The sequence below is a fragment of the Megachile rotundata genome, chromosome 12 (assembly GCF_050947335.1).
Source record: "Megachile rotundata isolate GNS110a chromosome 12, iyMegRotu1, whole genome shotgun sequence".
Classification (NCBI taxonomy): domain Eukaryota; kingdom Metazoa; phylum Arthropoda; class Insecta; order Hymenoptera; family Megachilidae; genus Megachile; species Megachile rotundata.
Window position 1 is genome coordinate 5322076 of NC_134994.1, and position 27201 is coordinate 5349276.

At 30.6% G+C, this 27201-nt stretch overlaps 3 protein-coding genes and 1 long non-coding RNA gene across 4 annotated transcripts; 1 reads left to right on the top strand and 3 right to left on the bottom strand.

Annotated features, from left to right (window-relative positions):
* Positions 1-1109: 1109 nt before the first annotated feature.
* On the bottom strand, positions 1110-4367 carry LOC100882433 (chymotrypsin-1-like). Its single transcript, XM_003700931.3, has 5 exons — positions 4249-4367; positions 2809-2959; positions 2348-2600; positions 1763-1900; positions 1110-1482 (listed from the first exon to the last, which is right to left on the bottom strand). Exons 1-5 carry the CDS (start codon positions 4298-4300, stop codon positions 1288-1290), a joined length of 789 nt encoding a protein of 262 aa, XP_003700979.1. The 5' UTR covers positions 4301-4367; the 3' UTR covers positions 1110-1287.
* A 5976-nt stretch (positions 4368-10343) lies between these two features.
* LOC143265470 (uncharacterized) lies at positions 10344-12347 on the top strand. Its single transcript, XR_013040056.1, has 3 exons — positions 10344-10582; positions 10959-11122; positions 11225-12347. It is a non-coding gene; the product is annotated as an uncharacterized LOC143265470 (long non-coding RNA).
* Positions 12348-12934: 587 nt separating this feature from the next.
* Positions 12935-19758, bottom strand: LOC100876641 (transmembrane protease serine 9). Its single transcript, XM_076538218.1, has 10 exons — positions 19642-19758; positions 19302-19452; positions 18510-18762; positions 18198-18335; positions 17921-18112; positions 17532-17589; positions 14833-14983; positions 14078-14330; positions 13337-13474; positions 12935-13251 (listed from the first exon to the last, which is right to left on the bottom strand). Exons 1-10 carry the CDS (start codon positions 19691-19693, stop codon positions 13057-13059), a joined length of 1581 nt encoding a protein of 526 aa, XP_076394333.1. The 5' UTR covers positions 19694-19758; the 3' UTR covers positions 12935-13056.
* A 1304-nt stretch (positions 19759-21062) lies between these two features.
* On the bottom strand, positions 21063-25228 carry LOC100881377 (chymotrypsin-1-like). Its single transcript, XM_012279837.1, has 5 exons — positions 25219-25228; positions 24819-24969; positions 24027-24279; positions 23020-23157; positions 21063-21257 (listed from the first exon to the last, which is right to left on the bottom strand). The coding sequence occupies exons 1-5, from the start codon at positions 25226-25228 to the stop codon at positions 21063-21065; spliced, it is 747 nt and encodes a 248-aa protein (XP_012135227.1).
* Between the last annotated feature and the right edge of the window lie 1973 nt (positions 25229-27201).

A 27201-nucleotide genomic window follows, 5' to 3' on the forward strand; every position in this document is an offset into this window, starting at 1 on the left:
ATATAATGAAACAGCTGAGAATTATGAAAATACTGTAATAAATGAGTTTATGATTGGAGAGATGTCATGAACAACGACCAATCGCAGTCTACTATTTTTCTATCTTTTCCAAGATTGGATCTAGTATTCGTACTATCGTACACTATCCATTGATTTTTTCGACTTGGTTTTCATGAGAGCGCTTGACACTATTAGAAGCAAATAAACATTCCGAAAATAAAGTAAATTTATATGTTTATTTAGAACTGTGTATTTAGTATAATTCATATTTAGTAGTATATTTAATAGAATTTATCTGCCTATTTAGAATAATTAATGATACTATGACAAGATGTATAACTGATGAAGAGTTGACTTAGATTTTTGTATATCTCAATACCTTAACCTCTAATTTAAACTAATACTCCATTTTACTTTCTCCATCTAAAGTCTCAAAAAAAAAACGCTGTCACTAATTAAAGAATCGTAAAGAAATTTTCGGTTTGTCTTCAGACTGAAAATCCGCATTTTTTAATTCTAGAACTATATTATTATTCTTTAGTTTGAAATGTTATAGAGGTTTGACCCTTAACGCTCCGACTTTTAAATGAAAATCGAAAACTTATTCTCATCGTCACAAGTTTTTAAGTCTCAGATTTCAAATGCTACAATGACGTGTAAATAATAATATTAAAGTGAAACAATCTTTAGTCATCTCAGAAATAATATAATTTTAATTACAATATTTATATTAATTATAATTGAGTAATGTAACGGCGCACATCAATGTTGCTTGAGAGGCACACTTGGAGCGTTAAGAGTTAATATTAACACTAGAACTACCAACCCGTCAAAATGACTGGTTTCAGATTTCTCATTTTATTGTCATGATTTTATGGAAATGTCTGTCATATTTTGCTGAGGTAAAAACTAATTCTATATGTTACTTGTTGCTTTAGTATTTATTTATTTCCCTTTTCATTTTATTTTTCATTCTTCGATAAACGAGTATTTAATGTCGGTAGTTTTAGTGTTAATGCGTTGTATTAATTTGATATCGTTTCACAACTTATAATCCTGTATTATAAGATTAGGAAGTAAAAAGAACTAATAACAGTACTAAGCATATTGTTGCAAAATAACATATTTTATTTAAAAACTCGAGATGTATTTGGAATAATATCACATACCAGGTTTACCAGTAGCAAACTTGAAATTTAACTATTGCATTACAAGAATTATCATTAGAACATCGTTGTCCTTGAATTTCACGACCAATTAACAGAGTATTTGGGTACAATCATCAGTTTAGGCAAGATAGAAAGCATCTTCAGATTCTGCTGCAATTTCGTCTCTTTGAAGGTAAGTTTGTTGTTCCTCGATCCAGGATACGAAAGAGGACACTCTGGTGTACACATCAGGGTAGCCAATACCGCAAGGTCTTCCGAAAGACACAATACCAACTTGGACACCGTTGACAACGAGAGGGCCACCAGAGTCACCCTGCAAATGGCGAAAATATTATTATCGTGTTATAAGATAAAAAATGTATGATTACTATAATGTTATAAAGAATTGCAATACAGTAAGATAAATTATAATTAACGACATCGTCGGTAAGGAATTTTATAATAAACAGAGTCCCTTGTGAAATTCGAACAAATTCATAGACCATGAATGCAAACTCGTCATAAAGCAAAAAGTTAGTCAGATCTCAGACATCCTTCGTCATAATATTTTATACATATTCACGTATGTTGGAAAATCAGGTAATTGTACTTACGTTGCAAGCTCCTTCGCCGTATTTGGTGAAAGTGCAGATGTGCGTACTTCTCACGTTGATGTGAGTTTGTTTGCACTTGGATTGGCTTTGGATAAGCAGGTTTATGTACTGAAGGTTGTCTGGAAGGTTTCCACCAGCCTGTATGAAGAAATTGAGATTGTAGCTTCTGTTTGTCAAAATTATTTTGGCTTGCACACTTACAGATTAAACTTATTTAAAAATCTAATTATCTTGTTTAAAAGTCTAGTAATTGGATAATACAGAAATATGGGGATGTAGAAATACAAAAATGCAGAAATGTAGAAATGTAAAAATGTAAAAATGTAAAAATGTAAAAATGTAAAAATGTAAAAATGTAAAAATCTAAAAATCTAAAAATCTAAAAATCTAAAAATCTAAAAATCTAAAAATCTACAAATATAAATATCTACAGATCTCCAAATGAAGAAATTTAAACATCAGAAAATATAAAAATTTTGATATGTAAAAATAAAGACATGCAAATATGAAAGCATTGTGAAATCCAGAAATTAAAAGTCTGGAATGATGGAGGTATAGAAATCATCAATGAAATGTGAAACTAACCTTAAGCGTTCCCCATCCGGACAAGATGCAGTTTGAGCCTTCATAAGTGTTGCTACCAGTAGCCAAAGTGATTGGTTGGACCAAGTTATTGAATTCGATCTTCCTATTAACGCGAATCAGAGCGACATCGTTGATAAGAAGGATCATGCTGAAACGTTTGTGAGAAGCAATTTTCTCAACTCCATAAGTTTCTCCCTTGGAACTCAAAAGAGTGGTACCAGCATGGACGGTGACTTTAGATGTGTCGGATAACCTGTCGAACAAACGTGTTTGGTGAGATGACGGCATTCATCATGGAATCTTTCAATATTAATCTTTTCATCGCACGAAAAATATAAGACTATGTTTGAAATTGTCAATTAAAATCAGTCGGAAAAATATTAAACAGTGTGTGACCGATTCTAAAAAATTGTTAAACAATATCATGAAACAGAATTAGTAATAAATTCTTTGAAACATACCCTTGGACACAGTGAGCGGCCGTCAGAACATATCTGGAGTTGAGGATTGATCCACCACAGAAATGGCTGCCGCTTTTTCTCAGGGAGACCTGGTACGGAAACATCCCGGATGGTGCATCTTTGCCACCGACAATTTGGGATTCAGGGAATCCTGCATTCATACAATCACAATTATCACCTTTACGGTATTGCAGAAACAAATAAATTAGCTATTCTATGGAAATGATGTATGCTGAATCTCTTTCACAATTGTTAACACGTTCCGTGCCACGTGTACCACCGGTGGTACACGGTAAACTTGATTGTCAGGCCACGTGTACCACCGGTGGTACACGCAGTCATATTTATTCAATGCGCTGAAAACATATATTTTATATCAAATATAATTCTGTAAATTATATTTCTACCTAAAAAATGAAGCATTATACAAGATGCAGTATAGAATAAAAGAAAAAAAGAATTACTTATGTATTGAGAATGTAATGAAATATTGTGTGATAATATATTAATTTTTAAAATATCAAATGGCCTGAACGACAAGTCAGGCAAAAATGGCTTAGCACGAACGTGTTAAACGAAGAAGGTAAGCGGTCAAAGGAGAATTACACTTTGGGCACCACATTTTATTCACAAATGCAATATTGTATGTGAATCGCAGCTTTTTATTAAATACATTCCAATTTTATTTCACATATTTATTTAAAATATTTCAGTAATTTATGATTTTTTAACTACTTTATTTTTGTTAGGTTTGTTACGACAAATAATGATTCGATTTGTGTAGAAAGAAATGTATACCAAAGTTTACAAAATCGCAATTCTAAAATGCATTTATATTATTACACTTGTAAGAAAAGTATGGTTTAGAACATTAGTCCCTATTTAATCATTTATCCTTCTTTTGTGACATTTATTGTCTAATTGAAATTAAATAAAGGACTTGTTCTAGTAAATTATTCTGTATAAACGTTTGACAAGATGGCTGCCATATAGCGTCATTATAGATAATCAAATCGATGATTTAAAAAGAAGCACGTGAAAATGATTGACAGCACTGCTATTTTAGTAATGCACAGTAATATTGTAATCCACTTTTAATGTGACATTTATCAAGTTTCAGAAATATTTATTTAATTTCAAAACCGGTTAGCTTGCAAACTTAAATCTTATCCTTTAAAGATTAAAAACTTGAATAGTATTTCACTTGCAAACACAGAAATCAGAGAACAACGTGTAGTACGAGCCGAGTTTCTTTCAAACCAGCGATGGTCACTTTAAAAATTTGATACCTCATTCCAATTATATAACTTGATCGGCTTTTAATGAAAGAATAATCAAGACAAAAATAATAAAAGGAATTATTCCATTAATTGACACCAAATTAGAAAATTTACTTTGTAAATGTAAAGCTTGAATATATTTTTTTTTAATTTTTCTTACCATATGCGATGGCAAAGAGGCAAAGAAGAAGAGGAACGCTTAGAGACTGCATGTTGGAATAAAGTTGCCAACTATGTCACAAAAATTGTATCGATCTCTTTATATACCTACGAGAAGCGTAAATCACGCCGATAAAGTATTCATTTTTTCATGTGTGAAAGTCTTGATTGATAACGTCTGGCAATCCATCGATTTTCAATCAAGAGTATTATCTTTTAAGTGTCGATTTGTTGTGAAATGTTCCCTATCGGTGGTTTTATTATGATATGAGCAGGCACGCGATTGATAATGGGAACGGAATATTTATATAATGTAAGTTAAACTTTATTTTTTATATCCTAGATAAATATTTAATATTGCAAGTATGAAATTTTTGTGAGTGTAAGTCAGGAACATATCTAATATTTTATGGAAAATAATAGTGCAAGCTTTAAGATACTTTTGTGAGGTACAAGAGAATTTGTAAAATAATTGAAAAAAATGAAGACGAAATTATTTATAAGGATGTAAAGAAGGAAGATATATAAATCGAGTTTTTAATCAATCAATATAAATATAAAATATAAGAGTTGGATGAATATAATATATTTCTATAATATATTTCTGTTATATAAAATATTTTTCGTTTTAATTGAATTTATTTAATAACAAGAAATGGATGTAATTTTCGAAGAAAAGGTAATATTCGAAAATTTTATTTTTTAACATTCATTTCTTAATAATTAGCGTTTTAATTTACTTTGTTTATGTGAAGGTTCGGAAGTGAGTAGTTATTTGATTGAAGTTTAAGTTAAGATTTTATTAATCATAGTCTTTGTGCCTTTTATGCTATATGTTAATTATATCTCACATTAAGATATTTTCAAATGTAACTTATAGTTTACTTCATTAAATACAGCTTCTAATACAATTTCATACATATTTTAAAATAATATTTAGTTATTTATAATGTTCTAACTATTAATTATTACAACTTTCTACTGAGTTATTGTAACTTTATTTTATAAAATATTACAATATGTAGATACAAGCAGTCAAAAAAAATAGAAATTCATATCAATTATTCATAGTTATGAAAAACAATTACAATACATACAACTAAATAATTTATTTTATAAAAAGACTAACATGGGAAGTATTACAATTTAACAAAAGTAATCCAACAAACGTCATTTTATAATATAAAAACCTTCCTAAATCGACTATTGTGATAGATAAAAGATATTGTATTTCATCCACAGAACATTGATACTTCATCGATAATTTATAATTTATATCGTAACATAATCTCCGACAGCTTCCTTTTTAATCAGACGCATTCGAACATATTGTCGTACATGAGTATTGACAAAAATTTAAGAGATAATTGTTTCTTCATTTAACTCGAAGCGAAGTATCACGAAAAGTGGTCTGAAATATGTATAATGTAGTATTTGACACTTGTTGCATATTGCATTTTCAAATAATGAAATAATGTTTCAACATCTGCCTTTGCGAAATAAAAATTGCTCTTACAGTAAGAGATATTGCATACGTTAAGAGAAAAGAAAAGATATAGAGTAGTTAAAGAAAATGATAAAAAGAGTGATTAAATTTTAATCTTTGAATTTAGAAAGTTAGAAATTCATTATTTTTTAAATTTGGGGGCTTTTAGGATTAGAGAAGGTAAACTTTTGAAATTATGAAACGTAGAACATTACAAATTTTCATATTTGTGAATTTAGAAAGATAACAATTTCCAAATTTCCATATTTATAAAACTAAAAATTTGCAAATTTGCAAATATAAGAAACTAGAAATGTACAAATTTGTGTTTTTAAGAAACTGGAAATTTTCAAATTTGAAAATTTAGAAATCCAGAAATTTTCAAATTAAGATAGATAAAACATTGCCAATTTTCATATTTGTAAATTTAGAAAGCTAAAAATTTCTAACTTTGTAAAACTCAAAATTTAAAAATTTGGAAATTTAAAAAACTAGAAATGTTAAAAATTGAAAATTTAAAACACTACAAATTTTCAAATTTAATAAGCTTCAAATTTTCAAATTGTCAAATCAAGAAACACAAATTTCCAAATTAAGAAATCTAACAAACAACAAATTTACAAATTAAAAAATCTAAAAAACGACAAGTTTGCAAATATGAAAACCCAGAATTTCTTAAAGAAGCTTCAAAAATACAGAAATCTTCAAATTCAAATTGTAAAATTTATTAATTCACAAATTCATTTTCCAATTTTTCAACATTAAAAATTAACAAATTTTTAAATTTGAATTTCGCCATTGTGTCATTCAAATATTCATTATAATTTTGCAAAATTTGTTATGCTCCCTTTCAAATATTCTGCAAAGATCGTGCATATTTTTCACGAACAAGAATTAAACGTTTTATAATAATTGAATACTAATTGTTAAACTTTACTAGTTCTGTGTGTACAAATATTCATAATATAAAATATAGCAGCAACTCTAAAACGAATTTGGAAATATCGAACAAAAGTAGCATGTAATAAGAATGATTAGATTAAGAGACACATCCATCAAACAGATGAAGCATGTAATTGAATAGACACAGCAAAATCTGTTCTGTACGTATATTTTTTAACTGATTGAACCTTAGATTTACGTATCTTTTAAAAGAAATCCATCAAGTTTGATGAAATCAATAACTCATTGCTAGAATATCAGTTGATGTTATCTTGAAGATAAATACATATCTGCGTCTGCTAATCTTTCTTAATAAAGACTGGAATTAAGAAGTTATGATGATTTATTTACAGACAATAGCGGTCTAAAAGCATATAATCCTCAAATCAATCAGATTAATGAGTGCAGATTTGTGGTAAGGAGACCAAAATAAATTGTATATGAAAGATACTTATGTATTTTTGGTAGCGATTAAGATAATTAGGTATTAAGGCAGGATATTGTTTAATATTTTGTACTTTGCTTTCTCTTCACTTTCAGTATTAATGTAATTTTATTTGTTAAATTTTTGGTTTGCAAATATTAATGGATAAGACGAAGTAGGGTAAGTTCGTAAACGGGGCAAGTACGTATATAGGATATTTTTATTACTATATGAGCGAAATTTCTTCATTTAGTATATTTGTTTCCTTGTTTTGTTTCACTATATCCCCTTTTATATTTCAGCTAAGAGTACTTGTTTGCAGTATAGAGTACTTGCATAATGCAGTAAAAAGCATTTTATAGCAGATTTGTTAATAATTCTGCTCTTGCCCCATTGCACATGAAATAAAGTTTCAAAGTATTTAACTTCAAGTTACGCTCTTACCCCATTTTCGGGGAAAGTGCAGAGTAGTTGACATTTTAAATAATTTCCTATCAAAATCAAAATATACAAGGAAAATTAAGGTCCTAGTTAATATTAATTAAATAGTAGTAATTGTGCAAATCGTTCGATATCGACAGCGTTAAGTATTTACATAGCAGACTGAAAATACTTACGTTTAAATACCAACTTTGCAAAAACCAGTCTGTACTTACTTTATTTCAGCTTATAGAGAATTTAATGTTACATTATATGTTAGTATATTAATTTTAATGTTATATTTAATACTGTATCAACACTAAAATTATGAAAAAGGTCAAATGACACTTTTACAAGTCTTTCATTTTAACTTACAAAATTTGTTAAGACAATTTCTTTAGAATTTCTGGTAATTTTCATGAAGGTAACGAGTTAATATGTATATTAATTTATATACTTACAAACTCACAAACTTATAAAATTTGTTAAAACAATTTCTTTAGAATCTCTGCTAATCTTCATGATGGTGAAGAGTTAATATGTATATTAATATACGTCCCTTAAGTATAATCTAAAGAATATCTGTGAAAAAAGTATGATAAGATATTGCCTTTTGATTTCAAACTAGACTGTAAGCTAGACTTAAATTTGTTCTGACCAAAACAACATAAACAAAAACCGTCGTATTTTTCGCCAGAGGTTCCAAAAATCGATCCTTAGTTTATTTGTCATGAGACTTCATCCTTAAAACCGAATTAATGTTCGGAAATTTTTTTGGTAAAAATGAAAACAAAGTCGTACACGAGGTACTAGGTATAACTTACACACAGTGTTGAAAATTATTATAACCGCTATAAAATTATTATAACGGTATTATAACCTTTCGCGTTGTTAAAATTCAAATATTTGAGAGCATGCTAGGTATATTATCACCTCGCAGCATCGTCAGGTAATGTTTATTACCCTACGCGACTGTGTTCAGATGTTTTTCTATCTGCGTTCGAATGTGAGGGTTCTCAATTTTGACCTCTCTTATTAAGATTTATATGGAGAGAAATAATGTGCCAAAAACAACCGAGGATTTAAAAGATATATAGATTACACGCATATGTATACAGAATAAGATATACAAGGCTTGCTTAGAGGTTTTAGAATTTTTAAGGTCGTAAAAGATGTCAAAGGTATTAAAATTGCTGGCAAGTTCCGTAACGCTAAGCACTGATAAACCATTCAAATATTCGAATTCAAGGTTAAATCTGTTTGGCATTACAGTATTCACTCCGTAAATGTTACTTTTGCCGGTCTTGATTGTAACATTTACGGTAGAGGTCCTACATTTTTTGTAGTGTGCCGAATGTAGAAAGAGACAGCGATACAAAAGACAAGGAGGGATAGAATTTTGAGCGTTCGGCAAACATGAAAGACTCGTGCGTGTTCTGTCTTTTAAATTTAAAAATTAAAATTCTTTATTTTTGGTTTTTTGTCAATGGAACTTTTTACCATCGTATTTGTCTCGTTTTTCTGATTAAAATGACACCAAACACGATATGATTACGATCGTAATTACTTATGTAACAAGCCATAAAAGTTTGGGATGTAACATTTATGGTAGAGGTGCGAATTCCTCCTAAAGGCTTGCTATACAAGTAATTATGATTTTAATTATACCGTGTTTGGTACCATTTTAATCAGAAAAACGAGACGAATACGATAATCAAAGCTTCATTGATGAAACCCCAAAAATAAAGAATTTTGATTTTTGAATTTAAAAAACAGAAGACGCACGAGTCTTTCATGTTTGCCGAACGCGTCAACCTTCTGCTTCTCTTTCGCCGTCGGGCTAATGGCCATAATAGTCGACGCCCGCAACAAGAATCAATCAATCAATCAATCTTTCGTCGTCCTCTTTTATGTTAAAAACTTTAATCACTCGTTACACACGCAATTGTTAACGTAATTATATCATGTTTGGTGTCATTTTAATCAGGAAATCTAGACAAAAAGAACAGTAAAAGTTTCATGAAAAAATAGTAAGAAATAAGAAAGTTGCAATCTTTTCCTTTGCTTGCATTAGTATGTGTCTCACCGATATTCGATCCTCGTCGTTCGACGATCGATCGTGTTTCATTCTTGACTGACTTCGAGGGGGATCCCCCAGTAGTGGGGATAGAATTTTAACATTTACGGTAGAGATCTTTTTAACATTTACAGAGTGAATACTGTAGGTGTTATTACTTGTACTTGTTATTACTTGTACTTCGATACGTTTTTGCACTAACGAACGTTCGAATCACGATGTTTCAAGGAAAAGAGTGTTAGTAATTAAATATTAAAAAAGTATAAAATATTAAAAATTCATCAAAAACTCTCCAGCTTCTCGACAAGGAATATTTCAAATGCACTACACGCTGGATCGCCTTGAGTCGATGTAAATGTTTTTTTTCATCGTTATAATATTTAACAAGAATAATTGTCGATATTCTATCTATTATTCTTTTGTGATAAACTCGATTTATCCTGATTACCCGAATGAGGATTAACTGATTTATTCTTTATCCATTAATGAATGATAATTCAACAACACTCTGTTCGATTTAATTTTCGTGTAATATTTTGCATCATTATAATATTTCACAAGAATAATTTTCGAAATTCTATCTATTATTCTCTTGTGATAAATCCGATTTATCTTGATTACCCGAATAAGGATTAACTAATTTATTTTTTATTCATGAATGAAGGATCATTCAACACACTATTCTACTTAACTTTCATGTAATAGATTCCTATTGTACCGACGCGATATGCTTGTTCGCGACCACAGTCGTCACACTCGAAACTGTCGCTCAGGCAGTTGGGTACACGATCGCTCTCATTGGTTAGTGTTTTTCGTTGATAACTCGAAAACGAAGCCTCAACCAATAGTTTCGCAAAGAAAAAAGTTATTTAGAATCGTCCCACTTACCACTGCTTTTCTTACAAGACTTCTAGAACTATACGTATGTCAATTGTATCAATAGAGCAGTATGTGTTAAACCGTTTTGGGATATAAATCGTTTCGAGGTAAGTGAATTTAATTGAATTCGATAATCATATTCAGACAAATATTGTAATTAATATATTTTTATTTTGTGTTTTATTATAGTAAATGATATTTTTATGTTACACTTTGATACTTCCTTAAGTATTACGTATTATCTAATGTGTTTTTATTTTTCTTTGATTATTTTCGGACTGTTCTGCATTTGTAATTAATAAAAAAAAAAAATAATTAAGATTGTATAAATTAAAAAGTGTTTAATAGTCAAATAATTAAAAAAATTCTTTGCTAAAATAAAAATAAGAACAAATATCAGTTTACAATTTTATTGAATGATTTGAAAACGCCTTTGTAAGATTTTTTTGTTGTTATATGCTCATTGTTTATTTAATTTTATAGGTTTTCAATCAATGAGGACTTGGTAAACATTGGAGTAAAATGAATGCCATTAAACTTTTACTATAGATTCGTGATCATTGTAGCTTTCTGCTATTATGTGGCAGAAAATCATGATTTTTGAAAGTAACATGGTAATTCTGGACTCAAATCTGTGCCACAATTTGGTAACATTATGCATATGCAACTAGAAAAGATATCGACCAAGTATTGATGAAATATTATAAACAGTACAAAATCATTGACATCGTAATTTTTGTTTTCTGCAGCTGGGTTTGAAACCCATGCATCAACGGTGACTTATAGCTTATATGAATTGACTCGGAATCAAGACAAAACAGGATGTGAGAAGAAATTAAAGAGTATTGCGCACAGAATAATGGAGAATCGTTGTACGAGGATATTGAGAAAATGCCAACTCTGGATGTAATATTCGAAGGTTTGTATAAATGTTAAGACCCAGAATGAACATCAAAATCTTGCGAAGTCATATGACAGATATGTGGCAATTGAGAGGAATCAAAATGGCGGCAGTTGACGCTGATCAGTTACCTTTACTTTCTTGATCTATCTATCGTCTCATAAAAAATTTTATTAATAATAAAATTATATCTATATATTTCTATTGTCTTATAAAAAATTTTACGAACGATTTGTATTAAAAATGTGACATACATTTTTGGATTATAATGACATTTGAAAACTAATGTTAATTTGCGAACCATCACGGTTCATTTTTTCGAGACGTCAATCTCATTTAAGAATTTCCGATAACATCTCATTTTGAAATTGTGGGTGATTTACAGATTAGTAATTTACACCTTATCTTTTTCATGGACTCAACGAAAATAGTCCAACAGCGACAAATATCAGGATCTATTTTTAGTAGTTAAATAACATCGCTATTTTATAAAACTCACTGCTGAACTTTGATTGCAGATATTTTTATTAATTCATACATTGTACAACTTATAATACAGCTTTACTGATTCCATATATTATAATATATTATATTGTCGTGATACTTGATTGATATGCAAAATTATATATGTAAAATTAAAATAAACATTGAGGAAGTATCTGCGAAGATCAATTCTATTTTTCAGTAGGGACATCTGTTCATATTGAGTGCATATCTATTTATTTAATAATTTCTCTATACATTCATGGTTTTTCAAGAACACTCAGGAAATATCCATATTGGGAATGACACTTTTTCGTCTTTCGACATCTTGAGTTATTTCACTTTTGCGTAATTGTGAAATATGTAATGTAAAACTTCATGTTTCGAAGAAAATTATTTGGTACCTATTTGTGCGTTATGAAAAGAAACATATTTATTGTTAACTCTCTTGCGAAATAAAAATTATTGCTTTCGCTTGTGCAAGAAAAGCTATGGATTTAAATATTTACATCCTAGTTGTCCAATTCTGTACATATCTACACAAATAATACGTGAAATTATTGACTAGCAGTGAAATGACACACAGTCGTGTTTTCATGAAAATTATGAAGCATTGTAGCACTGTTTATGCTGTTATTTATAGTATTAAATAGGTACTATTAATGACTGCAAACTATTATATTAAGAAGGTCATGTTTTATAAGCAATCTTGAATTATTTAACATCTTGAAAAAAAAAAGAAGGCAGATCAGTACACCGTATTGGAAAAAGATAAATAGGCAAAACAAATAGATAGATACTTTGCCTGGGATTTTCGGATTACAATTCCGTGTGACCTTGAAGACAAAGGCATCTCTGCCGATAATGTAGAGAATGACATCAGAGCAGAAAACACGAATATTTCTTGATTATTCAAACTAAATCATTGTTCTCATAACAATGCCATTCCAGTAATGATTCAAAAGCAGAAGCCAAGCAACCAAAGCAAATACATGTAAATAGGAAATACACAAATTTAAGAATTTGAGAAAATACGAATGTTATTTAGATATAACGTCGAAGAAATATTTATTGCAACAGTAAATTTTGATTATATTCGATGATCGCCAAAAGTAAAACAGTCATTACAAATAATTTCGTTAAAAGAATTTTGAATTGTTAGTCATTAGCAGCAATTAGGAAAGTATTATCATCTGTTTAAGCAACCAAGACGGAGTCTTCGGGAAGTAAACTGAATTCGGTGTCTGCGAGGTATGTCTGTTGTTGTTTGATCCAGGACACGAAAGATGACACTCTGGTGTAGACATCAGGCTTTCCAACACCGCAAGGTATTCCGAAGGATACCACACCAACTTGGACACCGTTGACCACAAGAGGACCACCAGAGTCACCCTAAAAATTATGAAAAATGTGTGAAAGATAAGTTTTATTTCACTTGTATTACGTGGGGTAGAAAATGAGTTATATTTCTACTTACATTGCATGCACCTTCTCCGTATTTGGTGAAAGTACAGATGTGAGAGCTCCTCACGTTGCTGTGCGTCTTCTTGCACTGTGCCACACTCAGAACGTTCAAGTTTATGTACTGCAGATTGTTTGGAATATTACCGCCAGCCTGCACAGACAAATTTAATTAAACCTTTCATTAACGACATTCACTTTCAATCGAACGAGCAGTTATTACATATTTTTCTGCAACCTTTGTTTTGAGAGTGAGTTTAATGATTTTATAGAATTTAGGCAAATTTTTCATTTTCGGAGATGATACGAACTAGACATCTACTTTGAAAATATTTGTTGTGATGCAATATTACAGTTCAAATTATTTTTTTCCAAATTATGTCACTACAGACTACATGTCGCTACATCCATTTTTATTTCAAAACAAATAATACATCGGTGTACATATTGTATATAAGAAACATTTAAATATAACACAAATAATAAGTTTAAACATCAATCTTTGTTAAAACACTGTATCTCAAGTTAATCTCTCTTAATTTTACATTATTTATATTTGTAAGCTCAATAGGGGATCTCGACATATCAGGAAGCAAAGCAAAATATAAATAAAGATAATTCCAAGTTATTATGCAATGAATAAATGAGTAAATTCCTATTCAACAGGTGATAATCCATTTTTTTCAAAGAAGATGATAAAGAATATATCCTCATTAATTGACGAGTTACATTAAAATAATCAGAATGCGACACTTACTTGCACTCTTCCCCATCCAGACAAAATGCAGGCTGATCCATCATATGAGTTGCTGCCTGAGGCCAATGAGATCGGTTTGACCAAATTGTTGAAGGCAATGTTTCTGTCGACACGGATCACAGCTACATCGTTGACAAGATAGTATTCATCGTAGTCCTTATGGTATACGGCCTTCTCCACTCCGTAAGAAACTCCACCAGAGTTCAACTGGTTCGTTCCAACTACGACGCTCATGGCCTTCAGGTTGTTCATTCTATTTGGGAATTCAGAATTTTAGAAGTGTAGGAGCTTGAAAATCTGTCACTTTTTAAATTTGCAATTTAAGAAATTTGATGCCTTGATAATTTAGGGCTGTTGGTCTTTGGAAACTTAGAAGTATAAGAACTTAAAAATTTGGTACAGTGTTAGTTTTGCAATTTTGTGAAATAGCACGTTGGTAATTCACGATTGTAGGTATTTAGAACCTTGAAAGTTTTAGAACTTGAAAATTTGGTACATTGATAGTTTTGAAACAGTGAGAATTTAGTACGGTGGTGATTTGGACGGTGGGTATTTGTAATCTTGAAAGTTCGAAACCTTGGAAATTTGGTGCATTGGTAATTCCGAATTTTGTAAATTTGATACATTAGTAATTTGGGACGATGGAATTTTAGAACTTCAGAACTTCAGAAACTTAGAAACTTGGTACGTAATTTGAAACTTTGGAAATTTGAGAATATTTGAACTTTCTACATAAAAATCTTTGCGACACATACCCTTCGACACAGTGGGCTGCAGTGAGGATGTACCTAGAGCTGATGATGGAACCGCCACAGAAATGTCTGCCATTTTGTCTCAGAGAGACTTGGTAAGGAAACATTCCTGAGGAGGCATCTCGGCCACCGACGATTCGGGACTCGAGGTCTCCTGCATTCACAAAATCACGGTTATTTCGTTTTGATCTTATAGACACATGCAAACGATAATATTTGTACATTCACTGCCATAAAGTATTATCAAATAATATAGAAAAATGACAAATTACAAATTATAATCGGTATTACTATTAGTATGTAAGTATGAAAGATTTGTTAGTTTCAAGATTATACGTACCGAATGCCGAGGCAACTAGGCACAGAAGAAGAGAAACGCTGAGAGCTTTCATGTTGAAAGATGTTGCGAATCAAGTGAAAAAACTAGCAGCATCGCTTTATATACGTACCGACACTATAAATCTCGTCGATAAGAATAAACAATGTATTTAATTTTTATAGTGCGAAAATCTGAGTCGATAAGGGATATCGATTGATTAATTTTCAATCAATAGTGTAATCTTTTAAGTGTCAGCTCTTATGAAACGTTCCTTGTCGGTTATTTAATTAAGATATTAATACGTGCTTGAACTAGTGTTTGCAACTAGTATTTAATTAATACGTCAAAGCTTATGATATTTGTTTTTTTCTGCAAAGTTCTTGATAACTCTACGATATCACCAATGTACAGGAATGTTGATTTAGTGATTTGTATAAAATGAGTATATACGTAAAATAAATCAATGCACTGCAATAAAATATGAATTTAAATTGAAATGTATAGAGAAAGTAAAAGTGGGGAAAATGTATTTCTGAGTAATCATTGTATGTATTGATGATTTTGGAAATAAATATTCAATTTGTGAAGGAGTGCAGTTAGAAATTCGCTAATGGGAAATTTTGCATTTCGATTTTGATTTCAAGATCAATGCTAAAGTAAACAATCGAAATGAGAGAATGCTTTGCCTCGATTGATATGCTGACATCACCATTCTGTTCATTGCAATACATTATCATACACGACCCTTTTTGTTTGGTTGTCTAAGATTTAACACGTTGAGCCGTCAGCCATCAGTGGCTGACACTGAACTTCCGTTTAGGTCATGTCAGCCATCAGTGGTTGACACTGAATTTGTCCATTTAGGATGCATCAACCACCAATGGCTGAAATGACCTAAACGTCAATACAATACAATCCCGCAATAAATAAAAATGAAGTAAATTTTCAATAAATTATCAGTAATTACTTATAACAATGTAAATTTTGTAATTTTATATCTATTTTACACATATTTTACACTGCCAGCCATCGGTGGTTGACACTGAACTTGTCAATTTAGGATGCATCAACCACCGATGGATTGACAATGTAACATATGATGTAAAATTAAAAAATTTACATTGTTAAAAGTATTTACTGAAAATTTATTTAAAATTTACTTAATTTTTATTTATTGCAAGATCGTATTATTAATGTATTTAAATATTTCTTTCGATTATTCATTGCGAGCCCTGAATGGGATTTTCATAAGAATTAGTATGGCACTCAAAGTATTAAATAAAGCTGATGGTTGTCCGATACGGGAACAGGCATGCAATAATCCATAAGAGATTTTCAAAATTAACAAAAAAATGCTAATTGACCTCTGCCTCTCTTCCTTTCTCTTCTATCCTCTTTCTCCCACACCTCTTTTTTTCTTTTTAACGTGGGGGAAATCTTCGAAAGATAGATTTCTACGGCTAAAATCCCCACGGTGCGGTGGTTCTTTCAAGATGCATTGCATTTTTCAATGCATCTGCAGTCTCTCCGAATTTTCCACCTTTCCATTGTAATTACTTTTGACTTTTTTTTTCTTGGTAACTTTCCCAGAATCATAACGAATAAAATAAAAAAGGAATTACAAATATCCATCGTTCGAATCCATAACCGTGAGTTATGGCTTTGAGTTCATACTAAAATTCTGTAGAAGAAACATATTCTCTTATTTCCGAACTGTTCATTTTTCTGCGCAGCTTACCCAATTTTTCTTTCCCTATAAACCTTATTCCTACTATTACGAATATTCTTTTTTAAAAATTAGTTAAATTCTCAATCATTCTTATTATTTTCAAATAGTGCGCTTATAATCGAGCAGCGTTTAATTTTTATTTGTATAGATATAGATAGATAATGATAATGTAGACATTTATTGTTCAGATTACTTTGATTTATCCGTTGGAGATTGTAGACATTGCTTACGTGAACGAAGTGATCGATGATGCAAGCAACATCGTATTTCAACGAAAAAGAAAACGCATTATTGTTATCTAACGTTTCAATCAGGTTTTTCCTTGACTAGAGCAAACTGTATGCACTTTCTTTGTAATAATGCATATTCAATTATTTATTAATTTCTCCGTTATTAAATATTTTATTTAATAAAAATTTCTATAATAATTAACCTCTATGATCCATGATGATTATTACAAATAATGTTAATTACTTTTAATAGTCCATTGTAATATACGATACATTATTATAGGCAATGATTAGATCTTAAATTTTGTATAGTTACAAGGCGCCGTAAAAGCAATAATTCTGTAAAAGGATAATGTATTCTCTAAAATACGAAAGAAATTGATGTCCTAAAATTGCTGTAATCTCTATTTAAGTTATTCTGTGCCTAACTGTGTACTGATTAATACTTCTGACTTGTGGTCAGAATACTTCTGATTTGTAGTCTATCAAAAATGAAATAATTTATAATTTTATACAGCTATGAGAATTGCAAATATCTGTCTATTTTCAAACTAAAGCATTGTTCTCTTAAAAACAGTATTTCATTGATGAATTAGAAGCAGAAGGTAAGTACATAAGGAAATAAACAGGGGATATGTAAATTTGAAGATTTAGGATAATATAAATACTATTTATGTACAATTGTGAAGAAGAATTTATTGTAGCAGTATAGATCGCCGAAAGTAAAACAGTCATTACTAACAATCTCGTAAGAAGAATTTTGTATTGTTAATCATTAACAACAATTAGGAAAATATTATTATCATCTGTCTAAGCAACCAAGACAGAGTCTTCGGGAAGTAAACTGAATTCGGTGTCTGCGAGGTACGTCTGTTGTTGTTTGATCCAGGGTATGAAAGATGACACTCTGGTGTAGACATCAGGCTTTCCGACACCGCAAGGTATTCCAAAGGATACGACACCAACTTGTACGTTGTTGACAACAAGAGGACCACCAGAGTCACCCTAAAAATTATGAAAAATGTGTGAAAGAAAAGTTTTATTTCACTTGTATTACGTGGGGTAAAAAATGAGTTATATTTCTACTTACATTGCATGCACCTTCTCCGTATTTGGTGAAAGTACAGATGTGAGAATTCCCTACGTTGCTGTGTGTCTGTTTGCACTGTGCCACACTTAGAACGTTCAGGTTTATGTACTGCAGATTGTTTGGTACATTACCGCCAGCCTGAACAGACAAATTTAATTAAATCTTTCATGCACTTGCAATCGAGCGAGTTGTTATTAAATATTTTTCTGTAACTTTCGTCTTGAAGATGAGTTTATGATTTTAATGAAACCAGGCAAATTTATTTCGAAAACGAAAATACTCGAAATAAAATAATCAGAATGTGACACTTACCTTAAGAGTTCCCCATCCGGACAAAACGCAGGATGCTCCATCATAAGAGTTGCTGCCAGAGGCTAATGAGATGGGTTTGATCAAATTGTTGAAGGCAATGTTTCTATCGACACGGATTACAGCTACATCGTTGACAAGAGTTCTTTGACTGAATCCATTATGATAGACAGCTTTCTCCACTCCGTAAGAAACTCCACCCGAGTTCAACTGGGTTGATCCAGCTACGACGGTGATGGCTTTCAGGTTGCTCAGTCTATCGAACAAATGCACTTCGTTAACCTTGATGCATTATTTGGGAATTCAGAATCTTAGAAGTTTGGAAGCTTGAAAATCTGGCATGTTTGAAATTTGCAATTTAAGAAATTTGGTACCTTGGTAATTTAGAGTTATTGATTTTTAGAACTTGAGGAGTTTAAAAACTTGAAAATTTGGTGCAGGTTTAGTTTTACAATTTTGTAAAATAGGACGTTGGTAATTCACGACCATAGGTATTTAGAACCTTGAAAGTTTTAGAACTTGAAAAATTGGTATATTGATAGTTTTGAAACAGTGAGAATTTCGTACGGTGCTGATTTGAACGGTGGGCATTTGTAATCTTGAATGTTAGAAACCTTAGAAATTCGGTGCATTGGTAATTTCGAATTTTGTTAATTTGACGCATTAGTAATTTCGGACGATAGGATTTTAGAATTTCAAAACTTTAGAGACTTAAAAACTTTGTACGGAATTTGAAACTTTGGGAATTTGGGAATATCTGAACTATGTTTGCATAATAATGTTTGCGACACATACCCTTGGACACAATGGGCTGCAGTGAGGATGTATCGCGAGCTGATGATGGAACCGCCACAGAAATGTCTGCCATTTTGTCTCAGGGAGACTTGGTAAGGAAACTTTCCTGAGGGAGCTTCTCGGCCACCGACAATTCGGGAATCGAGGTCCCCTGTATTAACAAAATCACAGTTATCTCCTTTTTGCTTTTATAGACATGCAAATAAATATATTTGACACATTCACTGTCACAAAATACTGTCGAGTAATATAGAAAAAGGATAAATTACAAATGATAAATGCAATTATTGTCAGTATGTACGTACGAAAGATTTCTTCCTTTTAATATGAATATACTTACCGAATGCCGAGGCTACTAGGCACAGAAGAAGAGAAACGCAGAGAACTTTCATGTTGATAGCTATCGCGAATCAAGTGAAGAAAACTGGAACCAGTGCTTTATATACCCAAACCATGAATCTCGTTGATAAGAATAAACAATACTTTTAATTTTTGCAATGTAAAAATCTGTATCGATAAGGGACATCGATTCATCCATTTTCAATCAATAACGTAATCTTTTAAGTGCCGGCTCTTATGAAACTTTCCTCGTAGGTTATTTTGTTAAAGCACTAATGGGTATTTAACTAGTGTGTACTTGTACTAATACGTCAAAGCTTGTGATATATATTTTTTCTTCGAAGTTCCTGATAAGTGTACAATATCGCTAATGCACAGAAGTATTAATTTACTAACCTTGTATCGAATGAGTACATACGTAAAATAAACCAATGCATTGGAATAAAATACGTATTTAAATTATTTGTTCGTTAGGTATATTATTGTTAAATTTCTTGAAAAATTTTGATATTACCTTGAGATTTTATTGTTAGGACATTTTGAAATTTTAGTGTATCGAAATCTTGGATCTCGAAATTTAATAATAATTTAATAATATCGGCAATGATGACGTATGGAATTGTTAAACTTCAGAATTTTCTTGATTTTTCAACTTTGAGATTTTGACCGAGTGTACATATTCAAAACGAAATCATCTTTTAATAACTGTAAGGATTTGCTAAATACTATTTCCGTTTAAAGTATATATAGACATAGTAAAGACATAGTAAAGTAGATATATTAGACATACACAGTATTAAATTAATGTTAATCATCCGACAAGATTATTACAACGGATGATAGTTAATTTTAATGGACGATTATAATAATAACAACTGTAACATCAGTGCAAGTAATGATTTGATTAAAAATTTTTAATAATTATCGAACGCTCCACGTATATCAAAAGCAATAATACTGTAATATCATAATGTACTCTCCAAAATAAACAAGGAATTTGTATCTTAAAATTTTTGTAATCTTATTAACTATTTGTGTAACAGACTGTCTGTTACAGATGAATACTACTAACTGTAAATTACATTTATTTTCTACTGGGAGTTAAACAATTTATAATGTAACAGAACAAAATGAATTACAAATATCTCTGAATTTTGAAATTAAATCATTGTTACTTTGAAAGCATTCGATTAATGAATCAAAGCAGAACCCAAGTAAATAAAGAAAATAAACAGGAAATATAGAAATTTAAGGATTTGGGAAAATATGAATACTATTTACGTATAGCAGTGAAGAAGAATTTATTATAACAGTAATTTTTGATTACGTTCGATCGCTAGAAGTAAAACCGCCATTATTAACAATTTCGTTGAAATACCTTGTATCGTTAGTCATCAGCAACAATTAGAAATTATCATTTATTTAAACAATTAAGACGGAGTCCTCGGGTAGTAAAGCATATTCGGTATTTGCGAGATATATCTGTTGTTGCTTGATCCAGGACTGAAAATATGACACTCTGGTGTAGACATCAGGCTTTCCAACACCGCAAGGTGTTCCGAAGGATACGATACCAATCTGTATGTCCTTCACAACGAGAGGACTACCAGCATCACCCTAAAAATGATAAGAGTGTAATTAGCGTGTCATAAGATCAGACGTGTAACTTTTCCTCCCTCGCATAAGGGAATTCAAAATTTATTATTTTTTCATGGTGTCTTGAGATTTCTTTTAAGAACAGTAATATTGCAACATGATATTGTTATTATAATGTTTTAAAAGTTTGCCATGCAGTCAACTCATAATGAGTGACTTCTCAATGAAAAATAACAACAATAAACATTCTTTTATTAATTTATAATGTGTTCATACAACGTGCTAGTAAATTCACTGTAGGACTGCAGTAGCTCTCTTCCACCTCTTCTATATAATATTTTTTCCAAAATAAACAAATTTCAGAAGTCTTTAAAGTATCCGTAAAGTATGAAGGGATGTAATTATTCTATTGCAAATGGCAAATATACAAATTAATGCATCGCGGGTCAATTCCTTTTTCGAAACATGATTTTATACATGCAAATTGGAATTTAATTGTTACGCTATCTACTCACAATTAAGCGAACTACAGATATCTTTAGTATTTGTATCGGCGAAACTTTGAAAAATCGTCATACTCCGATATTGATTGATTGATTTTATATGGGCCTCGACTGCTATCATCATTGGCCCACTCCGATATTGTCTTATTGACAGAAATGTGATGATCATCAGAGTTATCGGTTAAGAAGAGTTCTGTTATCAAAGCTGCCGAACAAGAAGAATTCTATTTATATTTGTGAACAAATGATTAATATTTAAAGCAATCGTCGTTTGATCGAATTCAATTTTATTTTAAAAACAAAATTGTTTGCTATTCATTCTGTAATCAAACCTTAATTCAAGAACATATATTAAAAATACATTTTGAATCAATTCTAATAAAATCAGTTATTTTGCAAAGTTATTAATTGATTGATTATTAAAATATTGGAAGACAATTCCGATTGAAATCCTTAGGCTAACTAGGATTAGTCTAAGAATGATTCAAAATGAATAATAGTTTGGTAAAATCAAAACAATTCATAGTTAATTAGTCTTGCACTCCGATGCAATTCAATTTACATTAATAGTCAATTAAACTAATAAAATCACTACATAAATCAAATTGAACGGAAAATATAGGAATTGTTTTCCTATATTGTAATAATCAATTAATTAATAACTTTGCAAAATAACTAATTTTATTGGAATTTATTTTGAATTTAATTTGAATACATGTTCTTGAATTAAGGTTTGATTACAGAGTGAATAGTAAACGATTTTGTTTTTAGAATAAAATTGAATATGATCAAATAACGATAGTTTTAAACATTAATCATTTGTTTACAAATGCAAATATAACTCTTCTTGATCGACGGTTTCGATAACAGAACTCTTCTTCACCGACGACTCTGATGATCACTACAGAAATTAGGCTAATTAGGATCAGCGTAAGAATTAAAGCGTGTAATTAAAGAGAGTAATTAGCGTAAGATTAGAAACGGATAATAGAGAGCAATTCAATTCACATTACAATCAATCAAGTTAATAAAATCAACTACATAAATTAAATTGAACGGAAAATGATACACGTGGCTCCCACTAGGTGCGAAGTATGAAAATTAAGTAAACTACGGTTTCAAAAACGTGTAGTTCGCTCTGTTTGCTGGAGAGATGGCGCTACGTAAATATGAAACAAAAATTGAAATTTAAATTAAGAATTGTTAGACAAAAATATTGTTCCAAAAAAGATAATTTATTTCATTTGTATTGTGTACAAATGAGTTAGAAATTTACTTACGTCGCATATACCTTCGCCATATTTGGTGTAAGTACAGATGTGAGAATTTTGTACACTTCTGTATGTCTCCCTGCACTTTGGTACGCTTAGGACGGTTAGATTTATGGACTGCAGATTGTTTGATACATTACCACCAGTCTGTACAGACAAAACGATATAAAATATTTCATTTGCGGCATTCACTTTCAATCGATTTAGAAAATTTTACAATATCTTCTGTAACTTTTTTCTTGAAAATGGGATTAACCCCTTCCCGTGCTTTGACGAGTCTCACTCGTGACGCACTCACAACTCAAATGTGATTAATGTTACTCAAATTTTGAATACTCTTCAACTTGAATTTTAGATCCAACTATAATTTGCGTTGTCAAGGATCCCTGAATATAAAATACTTAGAACATTTTAATTTTCTTTGTTCGTTTTAATGTTATAGTCCTGAATGGTTAGTCTTGACTGACGCACCTCATAAATAAATGGCACGGCAAGGGGTTAAAAGTTTTAGAGAAAGCAGGCAAATTTAGCGTTTTTGGAGTTGAAAATACAAGATAGATTTCCGTGTTGAGAAAATTCATTTTGGCCGAATTTTAGAACTACAGCTATTTTGTAATACAACTATTTTCACCTCAAAAAGAAAACAATAATGTAATAGTACACATAATTCCATGAACAAATGTCACCACAGTCGTTTAATATAAAATACATTAAGACAGAAGTAAGTAGAGCAGAAATAAAAAGTCTCAATATTAATCTCTCTTAAAGCACTGTATCCCAAGTTATTCTCTATTCATGTTACCTTATTTATATTAATAAGATTAACAGATAAACTCGATATATCAAGAGTATACAAAATTAAAATAGATAATAATTATTTCTAGTTATCATGTCGCGAGTAAATGGGTAAACTGCTTTCAAAAACGTAATAATTCAAATTTCCCAAATAAGACTATGAAGAACCCATACGTAGTAATCAACGAGTTACCTCAAAATCATCAGAATGTTACACTTACTTGAAGCGACCCCCATCCGGATAAAACACAAGAATATCCATCGTAAGTTCTGCGACCCGAGGCCAATTTGATCGGTTTGACCAATTTGTTGAAGGTAATGTTTCTATTGACACGAATTACAGCTACATCGTTGACAAATGTCGATTGACTGAATCCTTTATGACGGACAGCCTTCTGCATTTTGTAAGAAACTCCACCCGAGTTCAACTGTGTCGATCCAGCTACGACAGTGATGGTCTTCTGGGTCTCCAATCTACCGAAACATACTTTGTTAACGTTGAAGCATTATTTGGGAATTCAGAACCTTAGAAGTGTAGGAGCTTGAAAATCTGGTACATTAGAAATTTGCAAATGAAGATATTTGGTATCTTGATAGCAATTTAGAATTTTTGCTTTTTAGAACCTTAAAAGGTTAAGAACTTGAAAATTTGGTACAGTGTTAGTTTTGTATTTTTGTGAAATAGGACGTTGGTAATTCACGATCATAGGTATTTAGAACTTTGAAAGTTTTAGAACTTGAAAATTTGGTACATTGATAGTTTTGAAACAGTGAGAATTTAGTGCGGTGCTGATTTGAACGGTGGGCATTTGTAATCTTGAATGTTAGAAACCTTAGAAATTCGGTGCATTGGTAATTTCGAATTTTGTTAATTTGACGCATTAGTAATTTCGGACGATAGGATTTTAGAATTTCAAAACTTTAGAAACTTAAAAACTTTGTACGTAATTTGAAGCTTTGGGAATTTGGGAATATCTGAACTATGTTTGCATAATAATGTTTGCGGCACATACCCTTTAACACAGTGGGCTGCAGTAAGAATGTGTCGAGAGCTGATGATGGAACCGCCACAGAAATGTCTGCCATTTTTTCTCAGGGAGACTTGGTAAGGAAACTTTCCTGAAGGGGCATCACGGCCACCCACAATTTGTGTTTCGGGGTCTCCTGAATTCACAAAATCACGATTATTACCGTTTTAGTTTTATGGGTACATAAATAAAAATATTTGATTTAATGTCAAAGAGTATAATGTAGAATCGAGTAATGTAGAAAAGCGCAAATTACAATATATAAATGTTATTATTGTTACCTACATTATTATTGGAGAAAAATGTCATATGCAATAAAGAGTGAGGCCAAGATTGAATCCGATTTTCGCGAGAACAGGGTCGAGATTCTCACGGAAACATATACCTATATTCATGATCAGCGTTACGAGGCCTCTAATTTGTACCAAACATGACCACAATCCCTTCTACGAAAAAATCATTTTCATTGGTCCATGGAGCTTGGCTTCACTCTTCAAATGAAACAAAAAATATTCGTTTAAATGCCTGTTTATTTAAGTAAATGTTTTCCCCACACTAAATATCTTTTTAAATAAATAATTATTTCTACAAATGTTCAAATAATTTGTAGAAACAAATTTTCTGCATGTTCTACATTATGTAGCACTTTTTATAACACATGTAATGACAAACTGTTCAATTAAAAAATTGACAAACTTTATTGCTATAAAATTAGAAATAATAATGTTATGAGATAGTAATGGTTACAAAAATACATGACAATTTACTGGAATCGATTTAATGGAATATCGATGTACTTTGCGGGCATAGGGTCTCGTGAATTTCAAGTCATTTCAAGCTACTACATGGTATTATCTTCGGTTTTGGGTCATTAAATGCTGTAAGTGTAATGTTTAATATGCACCTATATATGATTAAAAATACTTAATAATATAGAAAATATTGTACTTTTTATTTCTATATTTCAAGAGTACAAATACTTTTGTCCTCCACTGTATTTATTAAATTTTAGACTTTGTATTGTTGAACTGCATGCAATTCATTTAGGGTGTATGTGAATTGCTTTTCGAGTGCGAAGTTTTTATTCTCATTTCCTTAAGTAAGAAAATAATCCTTCATATAATACAGAGAATATTTGTCAATTCCTTTGAACATTTAACAAAATCGTGTATTAGTGCTCTTATACCGCAATGGATTTTCACTGTCCACCTACATTATTTCGTTAACGCATTCAAGTAAGGGTTGAAAATAAAAATAATAAACATGAGTAATATTTAATATCAAAGTACAAAAATACAGAATGTAGCGTGTAGTGTACAAGAAATTTGTTTCAAGTCGGAATTTTACAATTTTACTTCATTTCGTTGTCTTTCAATGAATTAATACACAAAATAAAAATTTGAAATAAATTTGAAGTCACGAACGTCCACGGTTGAACGTTCGTACCTTAGAAAAAAATGTATCAAAACAATTTTAATAAAGTGTGAAATGTTTTTTAGATTTAAGGTCATTATAGTTACCGAATGAGGTGGTAATTAGGCAAAGAAGGAGTGAAGCACTTAGACCTTTCATATTGGAAAGTATCGCGAAGTGAGCGAAGAAAACTTTGTCGTCCATTTTATATACGTAACGAAACCACAAATCTCTCGATAACGATAAACAAAATATAGAATTTTTAAGATATTAAATTTTTAGTTGATAACGATCATCGATTCATCGATTTTCAATTAGTAGTGGAATATTCTAAGCTTCGGTTCTTAATTAAATGTTTCCGTTGCGTATTTAATTAAGGTAATAATGGGTATTTTACTAATGAATGTAACTGTTATTTAATTAATTTATGGAAGCTTACGTTATTTGCCTTTTCTGTGAAGTTTCTGATAAATGAAGAATATGGTTAATACAAAGGAATATTGTTTTAATGAGTTATACAAAATTTGATTTACTGAATTACATTAAATGAGTACATACCTAAAATAAACCAATGCATTGCAATATAATATTAATTTAAATTATTTGTTTATAGGCGAGATTGTTGTTGATAAGTTCTCAGAGAAATTTAAATATTGGTTCTTTGAGGTTTTATAATTATCGAATTTTTTAATTTCGGTGCAACGAAATTTTGTTATTTTGAAATTTCGGAAATTAAGAGTATCAGTGATGAAGACCTATACTGATGAATTGTTTCATTTTTCAACTTTGGGATTTTTACCCAGTATAAATATTAAAAGCGAAACCAGTTTTTAATACAAACAGATTTATTAAATATTTCGGTTTGAAGCAAACGTATTAAAGATGTTGACAATTAACTTTAATGATCTGTCTTGGTTATTAAAAAACCAACAAAATAAACAAAGCATATTTGAGG